Source organism: Pectinophora gossypiella, chromosome 15 (genome assembly GCF_024362695.1).
Source record: "Pectinophora gossypiella chromosome 15, ilPecGoss1.1, whole genome shotgun sequence".
NCBI lineage: Eukaryota > Metazoa > Arthropoda > Insecta > Lepidoptera > Gelechiidae > Pectinophora > Pectinophora gossypiella.
Genome location: NC_065418.1, coordinates 8695947 through 8720803, shown reverse-complemented (window position 1 = coordinate 8720803; position 24857 = coordinate 8695947). Strand labels below are relative to the sequence as shown.

Below are 24857 nucleotides of genomic sequence, written 5' to 3'. Positions count from 1 at the left end.
AACATAGTTACACTTTGAATCGTCAACTTTTACATAACGAACGTCTCATCCGCTTAAAACTACAGTAGTTTCTCACAACCTGTATATGAGTAGCCGGGGATAAGAAGCTGCAAGAAAAGCCTCGGCACATGGCCCTAGACGTTCTTTCAATTGTTTAATTCCAACTCAGAACAATTTCAACTACGAATTCAACTTCGATTGTAAATAGCAACAGTTTGTTTATATCCATTTCGTTTTTTTCACTTAAGAGCCCGGAGTAGATTTAAAGTCATTTTCATGCTTTTATTTTCTTCTCTGGTTTGGCATAGATTGGATTGGACGATTATTCTTAGAGTAAATGTTCTCACCTCATGCGTTATCTGTATGTCCATCATGATAAAGTAACATGATCTCTGAGTCAATTTCTATGACAAGCTTATCATAGTAGCACTTTCTTTGAGTAAACCTATTATGAAATCTATTTATTAAAAAGTATACGGTAATTTTACATGTGGTATGAAGTTACTTATATAATTACTAAATATGTATGTTTGTACGTATGTTATAATGCGAATATAATATCAAAATAACAGACACGAGGTGTTACAATTTAAAATTTGTAGCTAAGAATGTGGCATTTCGTAATCTAGAGGTATAATATAACTAAGAACTTATTAACTTTTTTTCTTTTAGTGCGTCCACCTTTTGTATTATATCTTTTATAAATTAAATATATTAATAGTACTTAAATCCACATAATATTCTTATGTAGTGACATACTTGATACTTAGGCTTAGAAAGTAGGAAATGTAATCGCTGTTATTAATCCTGTAAGAACAAGTAAGAAAAACTTCCTGGGTGTTGCCAATGTATAAAATAATGTAAGTAACCAGGGGAAAAATAATGATATCCAGCTTGAATCAGACCACTGTGAGACGTAGGTCTCCCTTATAAGCTACTAAGCTATCTTCAATCAGTTAATACCAACCTGTGTCTACTCCATCGTAAATCATAGTCAAAACTTGGCATGCAAAGGCAAAATGAAAGGACCTAACGTATCAATTACTTTCTTACACACTTGTTTGGATTTCACAGATTAATGACTTTCACATAGATTATTTACCTCGGTATATTCGTTTCACACCTCCAGTTTGTAATCGACTTAATTTGCCGATCTCGGTAGAAAGCTCCGAGTATAATTGGTTGCAGCCCTTTTACTAGACACTGTAAGTGCTTTGACTTGTTTTGCAATGAAGTATTAGTTCGGTTGTAAACGCTATAAATATTAATGTCTGATAGGTAATCAATACTGTTGATCATAATCTGAAAGTCAATAGTAATGCATATGATACAGGAATTAAATGTAAAATTTTAATAAGATTTAAATATTAATTTTACATTCGTGTATGTTTAGTACAGTACGTAAGTACTCGAGTAGATTGATAAAATGTATTTGATTCAAAACTATTAACTAAGTACCTACCTACGTAATTAAGGTAAGCGGAATGAAAAAGTTATAGTTTTCACAACAATCGTTAAATATGTATTTTACGATGTTATTTGAGAAAATACGATAATTAATCGTTTGCTCTTTTTGCTAATAGTTTTTTAACCTACATTATTATATAACAGTTATAATTCATACAAGAAACAACACACGGGTAGATATTTTGTGGAGAATCTCACGGTCGTTCTTGTTTAATATTACCATTCCTATTCATTTCGGCATGTTAGTACTACACATCATAACTTTACGCACGTAGGTAAATAAATGTGAGAAGGTACTGTTGCAATACGCCTACACTGGGGTAATGAAAAAGAAAGTTAGTATTATAGGTTACTATAGCAATATTCAAGCTCATATAACCAGCCCGAGATATTACACGGACAGGTCAACTTAAACGTCCTCATTTGAAGCGAGTGTTTATTATAATGAAGGCACTCTTGCATCTTTACTTCACTACATCTGACTCAGTGTTACATTTTCTTACGAAACACGAGCCTTTTTGACGTTTAATATTGGTAACAGCAGCTCAGTAACCTGATTGCAGTAGGTCTATATCAGAGACATTCATTCAGCAGCATTCATTGCTTTGTTCTCGCCGTCAGGCCCGCCTATTGAATTGAGTAATTTACTGGACAGCTGTCATTAGAGCCGACATGTAGGTAGTAGGTACCGGTGTAATGGCACCCGGGGAATTGAGCCCGTGTCGATCTCATTGCTCGTAACGTGACGCGTTTCCGCGGTACCAGGAAGCGCTCTCCCAGCAAACTGGATATGTAACGCAGGACAAAGACCCACGGAGCGGTCAGTTCCCTCAGATCTGGAGCTAGACCGAGGAAAGTTGTCCATACCCGCTCATATAAATGCGTGAACTTGATACAAGCTAGCACTTTTCCGTGCGCCGGAGCATAGAACACTTTTCCTTTCGCACTGAGTTTTCCTTTGAGAAAAAGAAAATAATGTAACTGAACACCCGTGGTCAGTGAGCGCTAAGTTCGATCCAACATGGCGATGCGAAGACTTTTGGTAAGTGATTTTTATACATGACGTAATTTGCTGATATTTGGGTTTCATTACCGGCTATTGTTCTTCTAGACATGGTGATTCACGTTTACTCTCACTTTCTCAGTATTTATCTAATCATTTGCAGTGCTAACCTAGGTTACGACAATTTGGAAAATAAATTACCATCGTTAAGATAGGTATCTGCCCATTTGTTAGGCTAACAATTTTAAATATTTGCATTTCTTCATGTAATAGCTAAAACGATGTAGCTGATTGATCGGCTTCCACGCCTCTCGGGCATTAGCGTGATGGATGGTTTTTGATGTTAATTTCAGGTGTTGGTGGCTTTCACCGCGCTGGTGTGCGCCGGTGAGGTGGAGGACAATGAGCAGAAGAAGCGAGGGGCCGGGAAGACGACTACGCTGAACGCCATCCCGACCGGCGCGCAGAAGCAGGAGTACACATATATATACCAGAGCCCCAGCGCTCAAACCAACCAACCTAGTCCGTCCTACCAAACCCAAGTGCCCAACTCCTTCTACCCTACGCAAGGAGGAAGTCAATACTACAGCAGCAACCCCACTGAAAGCAGTCCTCAGTACGCTCCTCAACCTCAGATAAATCTCATCCCTCCCCCGAGCTCATCACAGTTTGTACCACTGAATTTTGTGCCTAATCCTGGTTACCAAGCTAAGTACCAAATAGTACCCTCAAAGTCCCAGACGGGGAATATTCAGCTGGCAATCCTGCCGCAGCCTCAAGGGTTACCATCTCCTTCTGTGGTTCCTTATCAGTTCTTCAGTCCAAATCCCACGACCCAAGTCAATCCACAGCAACATTCTTTGCAAGGACAGTATCAGAATTTAGCTCAAAACTATCAGTTACCATTTAGTCCTTATCTAACTCACCCCTCTATGTTTTTACTAGCCCAACCTAATTCTTTGTACAATAACTTACTTTACCAGAACCCTGTTCCAAGTTTCTATCAAAATTACTATCCAGCAAATCAAGCGAAGTATAACAGTCCTTCTTTGCCACCTCCTTCGCAAGAGTATGAGAAGATTCAGGGTCCTGTGTCTCAGAGTATATCCAAGGAGGACAATGACTTGAATGTACATGGCACAGAGTATATAACGCCATCTGACGCATCTAGTTACAAGAACGCGTACAGCGCAAGCCGCACATCATATTCCAAGCTTTAACGAATGTAACGAGTACCTATGTAATGAGTATGTAATGTAATGATTATGCATAATAATTAATGAATGCTAATTTGTGTAGGTATATTTTGTTGCCATTTACGCTAGACATACAACATCGTAATTTATTTTTTTACATTTAGGTGTTGAAGTTTTATTTTGTGCCTTGTTACTGTACACTGATTAGAATGAAATAAAGTGATGCACGTGTTTAAAAGTTGTTGTTATTGCATATTTATTTAATAACCTACTTACGTAATAATCTTGCGTTCTAAACTAAACACTAATGAAGTTGAATAATAAAAGTATATGCTTGAGTTTATTTTAGTTTTTATGTTGTACCGATTGACAATAACAATTCGCGCTCGTCATGTCTAAACGGGGTAGATACAGGATACATGTGACCAGTCAAAAGACAGCTAATAGCCACAGTCAGTATTGAGTTCTGCGGTGGGTGGATTTATTACTGGGCAGAAAAAGAAGAAATTATAACTTTAATAATTCATAACGTGTTGAATCTAAAAAAATGTTTAAGTACTCTCAATGCGACGTAAAACTCTAGGTAGCTGTCATAGGTATCCGTATAATATAAGTATATAAAAAAAATTGCTGAGTTTGGTAATCCACCTCATAACGAATTTATAACCCACACGATAGAAGAAGAAGAGAATAAACTCAATTGAATCCTATGGGCTAACATTAAATAGGGTAATTCAATTTCAGACCCTATTTCGCCAGCATTAAGTTTACATCGTAAAATGCTTAGAAAAAGAAAATCTCTTTATTTGCTTTTGAAAAGGGTACATTAATAGATGGATGCTCATAAAAGTCTCTCCTTATCAGCTATCAACAATAGCATGCAAATATTGTTACATAAACATTTCCAATAATTATCATTTATATCATTTACACTACATTTTTCCAATTCAATATTTTTGGGATAAAAATTCTTTAACGCTATAAAATTTATGGTAAAGAAGCCAGCTATATACATGTTTTTTGCTTGGAGTAGTAAAGTAGAGCAACTTCAGGTAGTGATGTCAGCAGGGGTGCTCTCCGAGAGGGGTGAAAATATTCAAAATCTGAATTCTGTATTCGGAGACTGGGCCCTTAAGTCTAGGCACCAAATAGAATTTGAAAGGGCTCACTGCCAGCAGTTAAAACTTTCTCTTTTATCAATATATACGATAGATACTTAGGCATACTAGATCTAACCAAGCTAACCGGAACTATACCTGTAGGTAGATACGTAGATATCAGCTATCTATTCTAAAGTACTTACATCAATTTAGTGTAAGTCTGAACTACATTCATGCTTTCTAAGAACGAAAGTTTCTTGTTACCTTATATACTTGGAAGTAGGTAAATAATAATTATTTTGTTTAATATAACATACAATGAAGGAGTTTTCAGGCTACGTTTTCAAAAAAAAATGTAGATGGCGCTGTACAGATTTAACGTGATTTTACCTATATTCTTAGTGTCTCAAATAATTATTCAAAAACATAATGTAATGGCGTAGGCATGTATAAAAATAATTGCAGTTTGATATTGGTATCAGGTATGTATGTAAAATTATGTTGCAACCTATATTGCTTCTCTTTATTCTGTTCAAAATAATAATGGGTGGAAGATGAGTTGTACCTGGGTGTAATAACAAGGGTCATCACTTATAGCAAAAAACAAAGATAAAAGATGCGATGTCTATTATCAATGAAATAAGAAAGTTTAACGAAGGCAAATTTGTATCATCTCTACATATTTTTTGGGGAACGTAGCCTGGAAAGTTCCTCATAATAGTAATGTACAGTCATGAGCAATATAATGTAGCCATTTTAGGACTATGTCGCATTAATATATTTGACATTTAGTGAGACTTACAGTTCAATTTGTCAAAAAAGTTTATGTGCCATGGTACCAAAGTGTATACATATTAATGCTCGTGACCGTACATGTGAACGACAGTAAAAGTCATAATTTAAAAGGTATTTGAGGAATTATTTTGCATGTAAATTACGGAGATATATAATTTGGAAAAAAAAAATTGGTAGAGTTAGATTTTTTTCGCGCTTACGTAGTCTCCCGACTCAATATTATGTTCGACTAAATAGCATAATAACGTCCGTGACAAATGGTGCTATGCTTTTCATTTTACATGACACCATCCAATTAAGGCTCTTTATATTTATTTAATTTAATTTATTTAGATAGGTAAACCAACAGTACACAAATTGTAAAGTTATAAAATGCAAGACTTAAATTAGTTTTTGTATATGTGCCCCAATTACAGGTACACACTGCATTCACAATTACAACAAAAAAAAAAAAATTCTTTTAATTAAAATTAAAAATTAAAATTTATATAAGTGTTTTGATTTCAAAACGTTTTGCCGGCACTGCAGATGGTTTTATAACATATTACAGAAATTAGTCATTAATATTTGTATTTACGATTGCAATCATTAATCGTTGATTAATCATTTAATATTTAATTAGAAGTACCGAGATTATATTTCAAACCATCTGCCATCGTTTGAGTTTATGATTAAGTGATTCAATTGATAACAATTTGATTGGATTTACGTCTCGAATTTATTTATAGTATATCTGATTTTGGCAAAGGATAGGTTAGTTAATATACCTACGGCAGCTTTAAAAAACCTGTTTGGTTGTCTATATTTTTGACAGTCTCTCTAACACAATAATATCTAGAAAATATAAATAAATAAATACGGGGTGCACAAAGGTGTACATAGTCTAGTTTAGAAGTTCAATTGTTGTTTATAAAATACTAGCTTTTGTCCGCGGCTTCGCTCGCGTTAAATTCGGGGTAACATGGTTCCCCTTTCCTAACGTAACAATTTAAACCTTGAAAACTGCGAAGTCTCATATAAAATTTCACCCCCTCTTTGAAGGGGTTAGGGGCAGATTTTAAAAAAAGATCCAGTTTTTGAATGTTCAAAAACCAACTTTTAGTTTTCTACCTTGAAAATTGCGGAATGCTCCATACAAATTTCCACCCTCCATTTTAGGGAAGTGGGGGGTTAGAAAGAGACAAAAATCAGCCTATGTCACTCACCATCTCTTCAACTATCTCCATTTATAAAATCACGTCAATCGCTCCGTTTTGCCGTGAAAGACGTACAAAGAAACAGACAAACATACATTTTCGCATTTATAATAATATTAATATACTATATGTGTGTTGGAGTGGTTAACCTAAGAACTTTCCTATCAAGCTGTTCAGTGCTTGTAAGAGGTGATAATAACGTTTCATTAGTTAGAAGGCTATTGGTTTGAAAACTGTGACTAGTTCAAAAGTATCCAATTAGGATTAAGATCAGTTTTCAACTCTGAAGTAGCAAGATATAATGTTATTTACGTCTCGTACCTATCTACCTACCTACCTATCTATATACTTTAATTCAACGCGGGGAAGCACTAAACAAGTAATAGTATATTTATGTGCTGTTTAGTATAACATTAAACAGTGTCCACTTGCTGAACTTTTATTACTTGCAGTGAGCAAGAAGTCAATGAATTAACTTTCTAACGAACGTTTTGTTCTAAATATTACAGGTTTCGTACAGTCATCGACCGAAATGAAGTGTGCAATGTAAAAATAATTGAATAATTAAATCCAGGAATAAATTATGAATTTTGTACATAGAATTTTGTATTTTTACATCATAAATCTTTCTGGATTTTGCTTTACTGCTTAGTAGAATTATATTTATAACTTTATTTTTTGCATAACCTACTTATTGTTTATTTCTTTAACAGAAAATAAACCTGTATAGTAGTAGGTCTTAAAATGTTTGAAAATTATATATATTTATTTGGGAATACTGTACCTTCACTTTAATAGTACTTACTTTAAAGACCTCATTAACTTAAACAAACAAACGAGATATTAAAGGCTACGTTACCTAATGTATTGTACGTGAAATCTTGAAATTAATTGATTCTAAAAGTCTATAAAGGATAACGTAATGTCTATTTAAAAAGAAAAAATAATTATCGAATTTAATTTTAAAGTTTGGAACTCAAAGTTTTATATTGGCACAAACAAATATAATTATGTAATTTATATTTTGTTAAAACGGCCAGTTTTAGAATATCTGTGTTTCAAAAATCCAGTCGTTGCATTAATATACGTAAATCATTATGGCTAAATGAGTTCGATACACAAACATTGATTAAAATAAATAGACTACGCATACCTTTACTAAAGAGTGTTCCGGCCAAGTAGTTAATGCCGTCTGCGGCAAATCTACAATAAGTCACGTCAAAAAAAAAAACTAAAGAATGACGAAAATACTATGTCTATCGTAATTTTGATTTGTTAACGATAAACGCGTTGAGATACTTACATAAAATATAACGAGCTTTTCTGCCCTATAAATTCGTCTTTGGAATGTTATGTCAAGTGTTTTACGAGACGTACATAAATAAGTAATCGTGTGAAACAGCGTCGTATATAAAATGACGTAATAATTATCACACTTGATATCGGAGTATCACTCGGTGAAAGGGACTCAAGTAATTGCCTTGTATTATTTGTATCATTCCTGAGATGCGCAATCGAACCCACCTGTGCTGTGTACATGGTGATACTAAAGATACCAATGTTGTTACGTTATATGTACCTTTACTTGTATATTCAAGAAAGCAAGAAAAACTTAGAATGTTCCATGTTCAACAAATACAATACAATACAAATACGCTTTATTGCATATGTAAACACAACATTAAAATTATTACAAAAGTGACAAGAGAAACACTAATTAAAACACATAATAACGGGTTCTATGATAATAACCGCGTAAACTTAAAACAAGAGAAGCACTATCGGCTGCCTTATTGCTAAATAGCAATTTCTTTCAGGTAACCTTAGGGTGAAAGAACTTGCTAAATATTTGAGTCGGCGACTGTGGAATACAGATATAAGTAAATAATGCAATATAAATCAAAGCAACAACGTACCATCCATAAACATTATATAAACAGATCATCCTGGGCATAATTTATTAAATGCGCCATAAAATTTTATGTCAAATGTCTAATGGAACAACGGTGAAAATGGCGAAGAATGTCTTCTAGGTGACGTGCTGGTAACTTGTCACTAAATTTTCACTCAATTATACTTAATTGCTTTCGACCACTAATTTTAGGCCTTAAAAGTGGTTATATGAGTTGCCACTAAAATTCCTGCCACTTTTTGCCACTAAATACCTAAGAATATAAAATGATGCCATATTAAATAACAAAACTTAAATGACCGATGCATTTATGTCTTACTAATTTTATTTTTCAAATTAACAACACCCTGTAGAATTTGCCGAATATTCTAATTTTAAACTTGTTCGTCGATTGAGACTACTTCCCAACTGGTCGGCACATCTTGCATACACCTAACCACACAACTTCTTCCACATATGTACGATATAAGTGGTTTCGCCTCTTTGATGTTCGTGTTGTGATCACCTCACATGTTGCATGGTGTACACCTTACACGTAATGTTGTAAAACGGTCATTAGATTGTATTTATTACTTCATGTGAGTCGATTTGTTACAATTTTTCCACTTCCGTATAGTAGGAATTATTTCCTCAGGCCATGTGTTTATAGATTTATTATATAAAATTATGAACGAAATGTCTTTTTTTTCTATGTGTTTATAAAATTATATGGCTTTTGAGAGCAAAGCAATTTTATCATTTCACCTAAATAACTTAGAATGTTTGAAAGTTTGAAGAAAGCGTTATAAACGAAGCTGTGCTTTATTTTTTCCTTAGGGTAGAGATTATGTAGATATTGCCTATAACTTAGTTGATATAGGCAATATCTTGTTTCTAGGGACCCTGCCTATCAGTACCTATATGTGATTTCACTGTTGAGCAAACTCTCGCGATCCTGAGCAAGCGTTTTATCCAATCTCTCCGTTAAGAGTTTAGATTTGTATGCATTTTTTTATGTCCATTAGGAGTAGACTCCATCCTGCAGCACAAATTGCGAGATGATCCCTGATTCAAGTAAGTAAACATGTATTAGAATGTAGCACGGTGTTCCCAACCCGATTGACTCATATACATAAATCGAACCTGAACCTCCGGGCCGTGAGCCCAATACTCTAACCACTAGACCACAGAGGTTGTGTGTGTTCGGCTGAACGACTCGTTTTGTAACAATTATGTTATTAATATTAAAAAAGTAATACGATATAAATTGCTTTTCCTAACACGTTACAATGTATGATGGATTTTACATGCTAATCAATAAATAATTTAACGACCAATCTCATAAAAACTTTCATTGCTTTATTAGTGACGTAAGAGAGACAGTTATAATCACCTCTCGATAATAATTGTGGGTGTTGTTTAAGGGAACTGAAGGGCTTCCTATAATTGCGCAACTACACATTATGCATTATCCGTAATGTAATGAACCATTGCGTTTCCCTTTTCCTGCAAACGATATATCAGTAAAAGTGGTCTACGAATGTCGGCGATCTGGTCCAGTTCTTCAACGACTATAACATCTATCTTTGGACCATACTTGCACTTTTTAAGGACATATGTTATGTGGTTTACGTAACTTTAATGGGAATTATGTTTGCTTCCTTCATTTTCTACGCGAATATGAAGGAAGTTCTTATTTTAGATATTAATGTCGTCTAGCCTATATATATCAGGTATTCTAGTAATCTAATTAAATAGATATTTACAGCAAAATTATCCCTTCTTAGTAGCTTGCGTAGTAGGTACTTATGTAATTTAACTAAATGGGGAGAAATTAACACAAGACAATGGCCCCGATTCCTGCAGACACCGCCTAATTTTATTTTAAGTTATATCTGTCATTTTCATATCCGTCGAAAAGGAAAGGGACGGATGATTCACAGCTCTTAATTTTAGGAAGAATGAGTAAATGAATGAATAACCCGGGCGAATCAAAAGGTACCTCGCTGGTATGCAATCCGTTTGACGTGCTGTCTACTTAACTGTGACGGGTTATTGACGGATGTAAAATTTTTAGACGGTTGGTTTAGATTTGTGCTTAAAATTGACGTGTGTTCCATTAATTTTATGCTTGTCGATTACCCGTCCCTTTCCTTTTCGGCGGATAAGAAAATGACAGATATAACTTAAAATAAAATTAGATGGTATTTACAGGAATTAGCACCAATATAAGCGTACGACTATATTCCAATTGAGGTAGCCAGAGGTACATCCATGGCAAGATTATCTAGGTACCCACACCTAATCGAGCTTTCTGTTAGACCAACGTGATAGGTGGTGAGCGGTATCGTCGCCTATAATGGTCGAGCCAAATGTGTAAGTGGAAACTGCACAGCAGGCAAACTGCAAATATGGAGATATTGTTTCATTTTTTATTTTGTTTAATCACTTTCCTAACTTCCTCCTCTTCTTTCTTAACTTTCGTCTTCCTTCTGTGAAGTCCTGTGTCTATAGGTAGATGTAATACTGATAACAACATCAACATCTTTTTTGGGGTTATGTATACGTTTTTACAATAAAATACCAGATAATATTTTAAATTTGTCAGAGAATAAATTTAAAGCTCACGTGAAGCTTACTTTATGTAAAAAAGCCTATTATAAGATTAATTATTACCTAAATGATAAAAATGTCTGGTATTGAATGTGTTCCTCTAGTTATTAAATAACTTGTAATGTATATCCTCATTGGTTTTTAAAAGATGTGTTGCTGTTGCAGTTTCTTGTCATTTCTTCTCCTCAGCCATAACACCTTGCGAAATGACGTAAATTCAAAAATGTTACATTGACCTTTATTTATTTATTTATTTATTTCTTTTATTCAGGTAGTCGACAGCTTAAAATTATAAATGAGGTATTAACAGTGTTTAGTTTACATCGTTAAGCCAATAACAGACTACCACAACAAGTTTATCCATGATAATTACGTTGAATAAATGATTAAATGATTCTGATTCTGATTCTGATTCTGATTCTAAAGGTCAAAATATGTATCAGTGCAGTAGCCGACACAGATTTGCTGGCTGACCGCGCACGAACACCGAAACCTGCGCCCGCGCCCATCGGAACATGTTATATAACACATTATATAACATGTTAGCAGCTTTGTTTTGGATGATGCGCGGCGGTTGTTTTGTAGGCTATCGGTGTAAGTAGTAAGTAGAGCGTACGTGATAATAGCTTTCGGTGTTGTCATGATGTTAATACATACATACATACATAAACTCACGCCCGTAATCCCTAATGGGGTGGGCAGAGCCACAAGTAATCAAAAACAACTTGCAGCCACTGTTGATACGATGTCGTTAGCTGGATATGATGAACCTTATGGTGATAAGGGATCAGCCTATCGCCCATAACATTAGTCCATCATGTTAGAGGACACAATCCCTCTGTCGGTTTTTACGACATGCCCGGGAAGACAAGCAGCTGAACGTTTTCTATGTTTTTTATTTGCTCCCAGAACAGCATAGAAGCAATGATGATGAATCATGATGTTAATGTACCTTCATAATGAAGGTTGTAGGTGTATCTTGGGCCTAGTTTGTCGTAAATGTACTATTGGAACTGCATTCGATAGCTACTTCGCGTATAGAAATACAATTTTAGTTAAGAAAATATTCAAGGGACGTTAAATTGTAATGTCAGAAATACCATTGCAATATCCTTACCCAAGTTTGAAGTGTGCTTGTTCAATTTAATAACATAACATAAGCTCTAGACTATATCCCAATTGGGGTAGTCAGAGGTTCTTCCATCGGAAGATGAACTAAGTACCCACGCCTCACCGAGCTTTCTGTTACACCAAAGTGATATTTAACCGTATCGCCGTATATAATGGTCGAACATAGTACTTATGTTTTCAATTTAATACTTATTTATTTATTAAAAAATATATTTATAGTAAATGTTATTATAAAGAAGAGCTATCTCATCCATTTTCCTTTTACGATAAGTAGTTTCTAATGTTTTAGACGAGCGGTTACGAGAATAAATTGATTTAAACCAATATCACCTCGTAAAGGCAACCGTGCAATTTCTTTGAAAGCTTTTTATTGACCCAGTGCATCGCCTTATAGTATATCGCTTATTACACATAATTGCAGCTCTAGTAATACAAAATTATCAAAACTGGATTAAATATGATTAAAGTATCACGGGTTGGGGTGGCAACTTAGAAAGACTACACATAAGAATTTACCTGTATCTAATCCTAGCTCAGGCTATTGTCTTTTTGAGTTTATACAGCAACGCAGTGTCTATAATTGTGTAACGCATACTTGACTCCTTTATGGTAAAATTTGTGAATTGTTTTGGTTTTTAATCACCATCATCTTCCTAGCGTTATCCCGTTTTTCACGTTAAATCAATTTTTTAAGCCACTCCTTTTTTAAATATTGAAATCATTTAAGTATTTACTACCTTGACACCAGGGGCCTGTTTAATAAAACTTACAATTGTAAATTACAATGACAATTTGATGTACATTGCGGAGTTTGTGATCACAAATATTTTGTAGTTTCATATTAGCTACGTAATGAACATTAAATTGTCGTTGTAATTTACAATTGTAAGTTTTATTAAACAGGCCCCTGGGGTCGGCGGTCGGGGTGACCTCACAATTTACACGTTGAAATTTCAAGTTGAATGAAGGACTACACAGGCTACGTTTCCCAAAAAAAAAAATACAGGTGGCGCTGTAGAGATTTTCCTGCGTTTATCATTTCATGGATAAGGATAATAGTCATAAGCAAGTTTTATTTTTGTTTTTGGGTACTTATAAATGATGTTCCTTGTTATTACACTCAGGCACAACACACCTTCAACCCTGTGAAAAGCGGGCTAATGCTAGAAAGATGATGAATGTCTATGTTAAAAATATTTATTTACACCATAAACAAGAAAAAGCTTTTATTTCAGTACACAATCATATTTTGTTAGTGACAATTTATACAAGATAGTTATATAATAGAAATATGTTTTTAGCAATTACAGAGAGATTAATATTTAAATTGATTTAATAGTTAACTCACTTCTATTCTTCTTAACAGGTACCATAACCAAACCAACCAGTACATACACACAGTTACACCTGGCTATAGCAAATGTTTTGTCTTCTAGCAGACGTTCAATTGTTAGGAACATTTGACTCCAGCAATAAATCTTTAGATTGCAATCTGACTAATAGTAATTACGTAAGTACGTCTCTTACACATTGATTTTGGTGGTATAGCCGAGCTGCACTGTGTGACGGATGCGGCAGAGACTTGGTTAGGGGAGCTTCAGCTGGATATATGATCCACGCAGGATATTTTATTTTTGTCTGCCATACGCAATAATAATTGATTTAATTATAAAAATATAACTTATTTTGTTTCTATAGAAAACGTTTTGCGTAATTTGTACTTAATATTTAGCTTTTGCAAGTAAGTGTGAAAAGCTACAGTTAATGTCTTGTAATGACGGACTTTATAGGCTGCGTTCACCGAAAAGTTGCAACATGATAATTGCCTATTTTCTCATTATTATGTAAAAGCACAGTACGCACAGGACCGCGAAAAATGGAATGAGGAAGGGGAGGCCTTTGCCCAGTAATGGGATCTTGTAGGCCAGATTAGATTAGATTTTATGTAAAAGCATTTAGAAAACAAACCCATTAAGCACAACAGAGATTGATGATGTTATTATCATTTGTCAAATCATGTCTATGATGGTAACGTTTAGAACATTATTTAAGTAGGTAACTAAATGGTATGCTAAGTGGTATGTAACTTAGTTACACTTTGATTCGTAATTTTTTACATATCTAACGTCTTATCCGCCTAAAACTATACTGCAGCTTCTCACAACCTGTATAGCCGGGCGGACAGCTGTCACATCCTATATAGCCTTATTCTCTTCATGTTCTCAGCTTATTCTAGGCTTAACTATTCCTAGTATAACCGTAGAATAAGGTTTATAAGGCCGTTAGACAATAATAATATATATTTAGTACGACAACGACAGTACTTACCTATTTTTTTTTCAAAATGCTAATGGTGTGAGCTCACAGGACATATTGACTTTTCCGATAAGCAAATGGTCATTTGCCACATAGAAATCTAGGCCGAAGCTCAAGTCAACACAGAAGTCAATGTCAAAGTGATAATTAATTTATTCAACATACTTAATTATCATAAATATACATGGGCCGAACCACAAATGAAACACACGTTTCTCATACTACTAATACGAGAATTCAGAAAGATGCAACTTTTTCTTTTTGAACTTGTACTGTACCGGCTGATTTTCCCCGTACCCAATATGTCCGGCCAAGTAGTGAACTCGAAACAAATTTACAATTCGTCAAGAAAACCACGCAATGGTATCAACTTTGTTCAGGTCTAACTAGATTTTATTTTTGTAGCACTTACCCTTTCAGGCAGATTCGGGCAACTCACAAAGAGAAAATAAAATCGAAAATATTTTTTTTTCGGAGTCGGCTTACTGATGATACATATCGAAAGAACTGCACATGGACAGGAGAAGGACTGGGTGGTGCAATGGTTGGTAACACGCTCGTTCCGGGTTGACAAGGGCTACGGGTACAACTCCCATTTAGGTACCTTCTTGAGAGCAACAGTTTAACATTTTCTCTGAAGTTATTATTAAAAGCAAAGCCGTCAGTTATGCTGTATGTATTACAAGCTTGTAGAAATGACTACGGAATACGCAAAAAAAAAAATCTAAATTGAGCCAATTTTCCCGACAATAGAGCTTATTCCACACTCATTTCAATGTATCATCTCTATTAACCTCGATATAATGGGTACATTACAAGCTACGAAAGTATTTTATTTAAGTAAGTAAGTACTTATGTAAAATCTTAGCTCCATTCACGCATGTGTGCCTCACGCATTAATTGTAAAATGTTGTAATCTTTTATCTTATCTTTGTGTTTTGTTATACGGATAAATGGTCAAAAACAACGGGCGTTCTTACAATTTGCTTTCAAAATCGATCACATTTCGTAATAAGTATGGTTGTAGCAATAATTGTAACAATCGCATCAATTTCGCATTGTGTCGTTCCACAATTTCATCATTTACATCTGTTATTGTGCATAGTGTGTATATTTTACGGAATGAGAGTCCTTAGCGCTCCTCACTTGTCCGGCCTAGTAGTTAATGCCATCTAAGGTAAACCTACAATAAATCACGTGTTTGTTTGGTCAAGCCTAAGTGAATATATATATATATAAAATCATATTATAAAAAATAAATAAAAGATGGATGAAATAAGATTTTAATGAGAACGGAAGAAGCAAAAGTGGCGCGTCAGGTCCGTAGCAAGTGCGTAGGAATTGGGTAGTTTCCTAGGTCAAAGATAAATTTTGAAATTCTGATTGATCTTAAGTACTAAAGACATAAAGCAGTAATAAAGACAGATCTAAAGGTGATAAAAAACGTTTTCATTTTTATATTTCACTAATTTATGAATTTGAATAAAGGAAAATAATAATAAGTGAGACATATTGTCACGTTTTTCTAAAACGTCACAGGTTGCTTTTTCATACATATTCCATAGTAATTTCGTGTTTTGACGTTTAGTAAAAAGTAACTGATTTGACTAGTTGGAAACTAAGTACCCTATTCTGTAGTCTCGGCCTACTACATTGATAAAAAGGTGTGAGTATATATGTTTGTTCAAATCCGGTGCTCGGATGGTCTTTGGTTTCCAGAAAGTGATTCCGCTATTGTTCCTAGACTACCGAGCGTGACCATCGAAATTGTTTGGTCATTGTCAGAAAGGAGATAGCTATGTTAATAAGATAGTTTATAGGTGCTACATTACTTTTGTTTTTTGGTCTTAGATGTAGCATCAAATACACATGAAACGAGCTTGACTAGTAAGGATCTTTTTCGAAATAGGTTTACCTATTTATACACATATTTATTGGTTAATGCATAAACTTTGATTTTTTTTTCTCTCTGTATCGCGCGTTTTGTTTCTCTCTGTATGATAGATAAATTATAACGAGATTATAACCATAGAGAAACACGGACTTCCTGCGGACCTTTAGTTCATAACAAAAAATACGACCGCATTTGATCATGAAATCTTTTAAAGTCGTTTTACCGGAAATGTACTGCAATGTTTGATTTTAAATTATATTGTACCACATTTAAAATCGTTATTAATTATCTGTTACAATATTACATTTACGTAAGTAATGATTATCAAAATATTGCGTTAATTTAATGTATAGACTTCGTACAACAAGAACAAATATATTATTAATTTAGTTGTATAATTTATTACAAATTCGAATGCTCGTTACCAGCTAAGCAATCCACCTTGTATTACCCTAAACAAGTGTAAGAGTCTGTCAAAACATTGATCCATTAAAAGATTCCATACAAACTGCATACACACATACTAGTTAGATCGTGAGTGATTAATTCTATGATTTGACGTCTTAATTAAGTTGTGTGTGTATGAAATACTATTACCGCTACTGCGTGATCGTTTAATTATTTTTGATGAATACATTATCCATTTAAAAAAGTTGAGGAGACGGTTAGTTTGTTAGCTTTTTTGTGAAAATGTACAAGTAGGAATAACCCACTGCGACATACAGAATATATGTGAACTCGAAGCATAGAATAAACAATTATAAAAGAATACAAGAAATCATTCATTCATTCGGTCATAGAATGACACTCGCTCCGTACCGTTATAAGTTTTGAGCGAGCTTGATTTACCTTTGCAGCTACGAGATGCAAATACAAATACCCACAGCATTCACTATTCTACTTACTAAACGATGTATCAAACAGGTGTAGCATATTTACAACCAGTAATATTGAGATAGTAGGTAAAGATGATAAACGATGTTCTAAGCGTAACTAAACGGCAGGATGTTATACAAGAACAAATATTTAGTCGCCGGAAACTATTATACGAACATGTATTATTATTTATAATCAATTACCTACTTATTAAAAGTGTCATTATTATATTTTTCTACTCCTCTACTTTAATCTGGCATTTAAATAACCAAAAAGTCTAATATAAGTAAGTACATACATAATTAAACTCTTTGAAAAAGTGTACGCTCTATGGCCTATAAAAGCATTGTTTACAAAGTGTAACTGTACTATAATGTCGCCAAAAAAGCATTGTTGTTGTTTTTTTTTTTTGACCTGGAAACTGGCACCTTTACTTTGTTTGGTGCCATAGATATACTATAAAAAAAAAGTATACATTTGCCGCCATTTTCCCGCGCGTTGGAAAATAAATTGGAAAATTTTTGTTTCATTTAAAATTACGTCGTCGTAGAAAAAGTATTGTATGCAACGTTGTATAACTAGGTCAAAAAATGCTCGTGGCGTCTCTTATTGCGATGTTCGCCAAGGCTCACATCGCAACTCACGCCACTCGCATTTTTTGACCCTTCTTATACAACTGTTGCATAAAATACTATAAGTTATGTGAATATTTGAAAAATAAAATAGACTACTACTTTTTATCCGATAAATATACCTTTGAGGCTCTGACAATCAAATTGAATGGTTACGAAAACACGACACGAAAAGTAGTGTTTGTCCTCTAATGACTCATGGCTCTACCAGTGTTATTACGGGCGTGAATGTGCAATGTGCGGGTGCAATATAATTTCGCAATACAAAGAAGCCATAACATAATTGGGACCTGTCCACATAATTTCCTTCCAAACTTAAGCGTCGCGTGCCGCTTTCTAACACTAATCGTTGAGACTTCAACAACTGTATTAATAGTTGCATTCAATTCACTTAAGAAAATAAGTACTTACCTACCTTTATGTTCAGATAATATCATGTTGACTGATAGAGCGATTCATAATAGCTCCACTGTCGCAGTGATGAGTTGAATGCAGACAGGTTTCAATTAATCTTGACACCTACAGTCGGGACGCCGGATTTTGTCTTCATTTAGACCCAAAATTACGGCTCTTCGCGGTGGCTTTCTTGGCTCTGTGTGCATCAAACATAAATGTTGTTTTGTTGAACTATGCTAGACTATAATCTAAGAGTTGCCGCTGAATATATATATATATATATATATATATAAAAGAAGTAAGTTCTGTTCATTTAAGAGATATAATTTAATAATACATAATCATCTAATACATAATAGAGATAGGTAATAGGGAGACAAGCTTGAACCTGTTAGTGGAGGTATATAAGCTGATTATTATTACCTAGTATAGTTTCATTCAAATAGATAATCATCATAAATCACGCGCCTCTTCTTAATTTAAAATAAATTATAAAAAATATTTGATTGCCTGCAGCTTTATAAAGAGACCGCGTGACTAATAAATTAACCAAAATATGTATACGACTGACACCTTCAACAACATAAATCATACTTTTACTCTGATAAGTGAAAAAAATATGTCTACATCGATTTATAAATTCTGATGCCCTGAAAAAAAAAAGTCTAGATAGACGATTCGTGCAAGATATGTAACACTTCTAATTCAGTTGAACACGCGAGATTAGATTACGATTTTCATACTACAGAATGATTTATATGAGCTCTATATTTACTGTTTTACATAACTGACATCCTGATGTACCTTTATTACAATAGTTAAATATTAGCTTTAGAAAGGTCATGTTAAGAGTCATAATTATCACTGGCTTCGTAAGAATATACTGTCTTCGTTCCGTCCGTGTATTTTTGTATCACATCACAAAATTAAAAATTAAGTAGCACTGTTTCGTTGAAATCTTACAATACCTATAAACTCAAGAGCAATCCCATCTTAATTTAAAAAAAAAACTTATCTAATCTTATCTTACCACTAAGATCGGATACGTCAGCTATCTGAGAGTACAGAGTAGATATATAAATTACAAAGGGAATTCCGTAAAGAGAGCCGGTCACTATAGAATATCGGCGCTGCTCCACTTGCTGGGAAAGTGTCCGAAGTGAAACCTATCCAGTAGGGAAACCTACCTTACGATACTTTTTAAAAATAATATGGTCAATAAATATGCCAGGTGACAGTAATAGTTAAGTAGCACGTTGTGTGAACGTAGATAGAGATGTTAAATGTCTTTAATATGAGTATTTGTGCACTTAAGAAAATACTTTTCAGTATTCTAATTTTAAAACTAATAAATGGACACATGATGTTTCTAAATTGATTTCTAGAATATTTTTTATGCAAAAAATACAAAGATAGAGACATGACTAATGTAGAAGAGATTTTATTCCAGATAACCAAAGGATGCTTAATTTTACACAATGAATATTTCGTTTCGATAATGATAATAAGCTCACAACTACATCCCAATGGGTTAGTTAGAAGCACGTCCATCGTAAATGAAGTAAGTACGCACACCTTACCGAATTAATAATAAAATTAAATGATAATAATGTGTTTAAATATATATAAAAAAACATTATTTTTTAAAACAAAACTGCAAACGTTTCATAAAATGCTTCGAGAAAAACAAAGAGAAGTGAAAGCTTTCAACAATGCGTATCTACCACACGAAACAATGCAGGCTGTAAAATAAAATAAAACGAAACTAAAACTAAACTATTTTATGACCGACATAAACATCTTGAAAGAACAATTCTAAAAGACTTTAAGGTTGAAATTACTGTAAAATTGTTTGAACTAACAGCAAACGGGTGGTGTAACGGGTAAGAGAGCAGATTATATGGTTCAGTGGGCGCTATCTTGTGATATATTTTTTTATTATTTTTCCTGTCGACAAGTTGTCAGTACAGATCACATAGGCCTATAGAGGCCTATGTGTACATTTGCCTTGATCGTATCTTCTTTGATTTTTGTTCTTGTTCTTATAGGGTTATTTAATCAATGTGCAATTTGCAAATGCCTATATATAAGATTATCTAGTAAGTAAGTACCTAATTAAACTATCCTGCACGTTATTATGGTATTTTGTTTGACGTCTGTCCCGCTAATCAATAAAGGATGTATTCGTAATAAAATAAATTAAAAAAATATATTCGTGTTTCGTAATTAATAACGGATATATAGACGGAACCAACAGTGGAGCAGCGTGGTGGAGTATGCTCCATACCCCCTCCGGTTGATTGAGGGGAGGCCTGTGCCCAGCAGTGTACTTTATATGTCAAAACGGTCACTGTAGCATGCCGCTAGTTTAGTTTTGTTTTAATTCGAAAAGAAAGAATGGAACGGTTTGAATGACCCATGATAGTCTTTTGTTTCCATCCAATTCTCGTTCTGGTTGCTATTACTTCCAATTTCTATGCCAATCTCCATCGTGACCGGTAAAGTGTTTTCAATTGGAACACAGATACTGTATAGTCGTACCCTTTCACACTTTTATTTACGCTTATTAAATGATCCATTTGAGATAACAATAAAAAATGTATAAAGGTTGTCCCTCTTCTTTTTCGTTTGGAGTTGAACGCAATAACGTTTTAGGCTGCGGAAAATGCTTACGTAAGAACTTTTTAAGGTTTTTGTACCATGCAATAGTTCTAATAATGAGAGATGAGTAAAATTACAACTCATAAGTACGTAAAGCTGAAGTAATGATGGCTTATTATATATATTTGTAGTGAGTGACGTGTGAACATTTTTATGGATGTTTACGGCAAAGATTTTTTTTGACGTGACTTACTGTAGATTTGCCGCAGATGGCATTAACTACGTACTTGGCCGGACAAATAGGGAGCGCTGAAGGCTCTCACCCGGTACAACGTTCAAGACAACAGCCCTGAGGGTGCCCAGTTGGGCGCGAACCTCGGCTCAGGGCGTCGTCTGAGAGGAAGAATATTTGAAAGAACTAATCGACCCTAGTGGGTTGATAGCGATAAACGCTGATTGAGGGAAATCGTCGACCACGCCGGAGGGGTCGGTATCGGGGTCCTGAAGTGTTTGGTGTCGCGAGCTGATTGGCCACCTCTATGGCTAGAGTAATCGGGTAAACGGCAAAGATTAGATTTCAATAAGAAAATAAAAAAATAGGGATACCTAAACCTAACGTAAAACGTACCTAGACTAAGTGGACGTCTACTACAATTCGGAATATAGTCGTGAGCTTAAATTATTATGTATCATTAACGAGAAACAAGTTTGACATTTATTTGCAAATAAAAACTAATCTAACCAATCTTCCTGTGAAATACCTAATTAAATTTAAGCTTGTTCTGCTAAATTTATTTTTACGGTTTTAAGTAAAAGATTACGTGAAATAAGTTTCTTGCCATACTTCTTTTCAAATGGATTGAGTTTTTACCAACACCTTCAAATCTATGAGGTCGGTACAACCAAAAAAAATCGTATGTTATGCAATTGGCATTCGCCCATCAGTTTTAAATTGATGCTCCGTTTCTTCGTAACGGATGCGATCGCAATTGACGTAAAAAAAAGACAGGACTTATACATCGACTGTAGGTACCTACTACAAGTAGGAGGATTGTGAAAATCTTGCAATACATGTTTTATAACTTAAAGAAGGCATTTCGATATTATGATAACACTGCTATTTTAAATAAATCATACTAATTATGAGCGATTACAATTTGATTCTGAGTATAGATTAAATCACTGTTTTTGGTCTATTTCTTAGTCAGAGAAACTTTAGATAGGAGATGATACGTTTTATTTTTCAAAATTACTATTAGGAAAAAGCAGATAAAAAAAAAATGAATTACTGAAGATTGTTTTTGAAGATATGTGAATGTGTTTTCCCATTACGGATGTACTGTGTGTCTATGTATATTTAGCCTATCTTTTCATGCAAGATAGACAAGCAATTGACCACAATCTCACCTGATGGTAAGTGACGATGTAGCTAAAACCTGCTTACCTAGAAAGTGCTTATTCATTCTTGCCTTGAAGAGGCTCAGATTGATACTTATAGTTTAATTTATATGAACACAATCCCAATCAGTCTCTTATCTATAATATACAGGAAGTTTCTTGCTGTGTAATTACTGGTAAGTACATAATTTATCGAGTGTGTAAACAGAGGCGCTATCAAAAAGAGTAATATAAGTATTTTTCGACCGGAAGACATAAAGTATAAGGCTTCGTGAGAATTTGTTGCGAGTTATAAAATAGTGATCTATTCCATAATATACTGTGGGACAAAACAAATTCTTAGATTAAAGTACAATGCAGCATCTTACTTAGCATATTGTAAACATTATCCACCTTTTAACAAAGACTATAGATAATTTAAAATTATAGTGCGTGCAGCGAAGGAATTCCACGGATTTAGAAAAAAAACAATTGTCTTAATAATTCTATGCAGAATCTGCGACACTAGCGCCGCGCCGCGGTAGCGGAAAATCTATGTTGGGTTGAAAAAGTGTGGTCAATCGTCCCGATATATGAGTGAATTACATATTATAAATGTACTGTCACAAAAAACAAAAGTGTATGATATATATAAATATAAGTATATCATAAAAGCCAACATCTATTTGCAAAAAAATTACATGTCTATTTATATATTAACAAAACAAAAATAGTTATATATAAGTTAGAGTTATGTCGTCGCAAAGAAGAAGAAGCCTATGTATATACATAATACTTACGTCATTCAAAAAAGGGCTGAAGGGTCTTTTAAATAAGATTAGATACGCTTATTGACCTAGACGTTGAACCCAAAGCTGAACCAGGAGGCAGCTTAATGATACTCCTAATTAGACTGTAATTACACGTTGCCAACTCGATGATCATCCATCATTTAGCGCAAATTATACCTATGGTCACGAGTACTAATATGTATACACTTTGAAACCATGTCACATTAACTTTTTTTCAAATTAAACCGTAAGTCTCATTTAATGTCAAATTTGATAATACGAAAGGGTCCTAAAGTGGATACATGATATTGCTCATGACTGTACATCCGAACGACAATGTAAGAAATCACAATGTAAAGAATTTAAGAAAATTGGACTAACAATGAATGATAAGCGTAGCAAATTTTGCGTACGTAAATGTCACGGGTTCTGTATAATTAAAAAATACTGTTGCCTATAATGAAAGATTTGGGTTTGAGTAATTGTAAGTAAGTGCCTATAGATAATTATGCATAAAGAATTATATAATTTTTAATGAAAAGATGAAATATAGAAAGTAAATATATGATGAGACTTAAATCCTAAATCTATGAGACTTTCAAAAATGTTGTAAGTGATTGTGAGATTACAAATGCCAATTTTTTTATTTTTCTTTGTGTGTTGTCTGACAGGTAACATAATCCCTTCACATACGAGTAATGTAGGCTATAACTAAAGCCTAGTACTATATATAAAATGTGAACTTGTAAGTCTGATTGACGTATGAAATGACTATGCATAAAATAAATAGAACCTTTTCAGCCGATGTTACGATTCCTTATTATTAGTCTAGTGCAAAAAATACTTATACTAAAAAAAACGGACCCTACAAAAAGAAGAGTCGAATTTTAATGGCCAACCATTAAAACGGAACCGATCGATTTGAATGCTCAATCTCATAATGACACAGTAAATATTACGAGCAAATTATCCCATAATCGAGGCTCTGTAATCATAACTGCCAGTCTGTAATGGCAGCTTTTAGAGACTGCTTGCATTTATTAGCCTAGATTAGTGCTTTCGAAGCTACGTAACTTTATTCTCTATTGTTTCTGTTGAATATTATGACTTCATTTAGTTCAGAGGCGGAAAAAGTACAAACTATTACGGTCGATTACACAAAATGTTAGATGGAACGTGTTGGACTCAATTTGCGTTGAGCTTTTTGTTTAGTAAAACAATACCTATTTTTAAATTGCCAGTATTTAACGTACAATTATTGGTTGATATACTTGAGTATTACTTATATTATAATTTCTCATAACATTCCATGTTTAAACATTTAAAGTTTGATGACAACAAAACTCATGTTTCATGTTGAATTTCATCTTAAAATTATAAACATTAGTTTGTAATATAAGTACCTGTGCTAATGAAGTGTATGGTAAAACTGAATGCTCACTCTACCCTCAGATCCGAAGAATCACTCTCCCTCTCATCAAAGTCGCGTCATAGCTCAGAGATGGGCATGATAGCGCGATCGCCTTTCTGCACTCCGATATGTAGAGTAGTGCGGTATTTAACAACAACGGCCCGATACGCG

The 24857-nt window shown here is 34.1% G+C and overlaps 1 protein-coding gene across 1 annotated transcript; it reads left to right on the top strand.

The window, feature by feature from the left end:
- The first annotated feature begins 2392 nt into the window (after nucleotides 1-2392).
- On the top strand, nucleotides 2393-3772 carry LOC126373415 (uncharacterized). The gene is made up of 2 exons (XM_050019573.1): nucleotides 2393-2509; nucleotides 2824-3772. Exons 1-2 carry the CDS (start codon nucleotides 2489-2491, stop codon nucleotides 3688-3690), a joined length of 888 nt encoding a protein of 295 aa, XP_049875530.1. The 5' UTR covers nucleotides 2393-2488; the 3' UTR covers nucleotides 3691-3772.
- Nucleotides 3773-24857: the final 21085 nt, after the last annotated feature.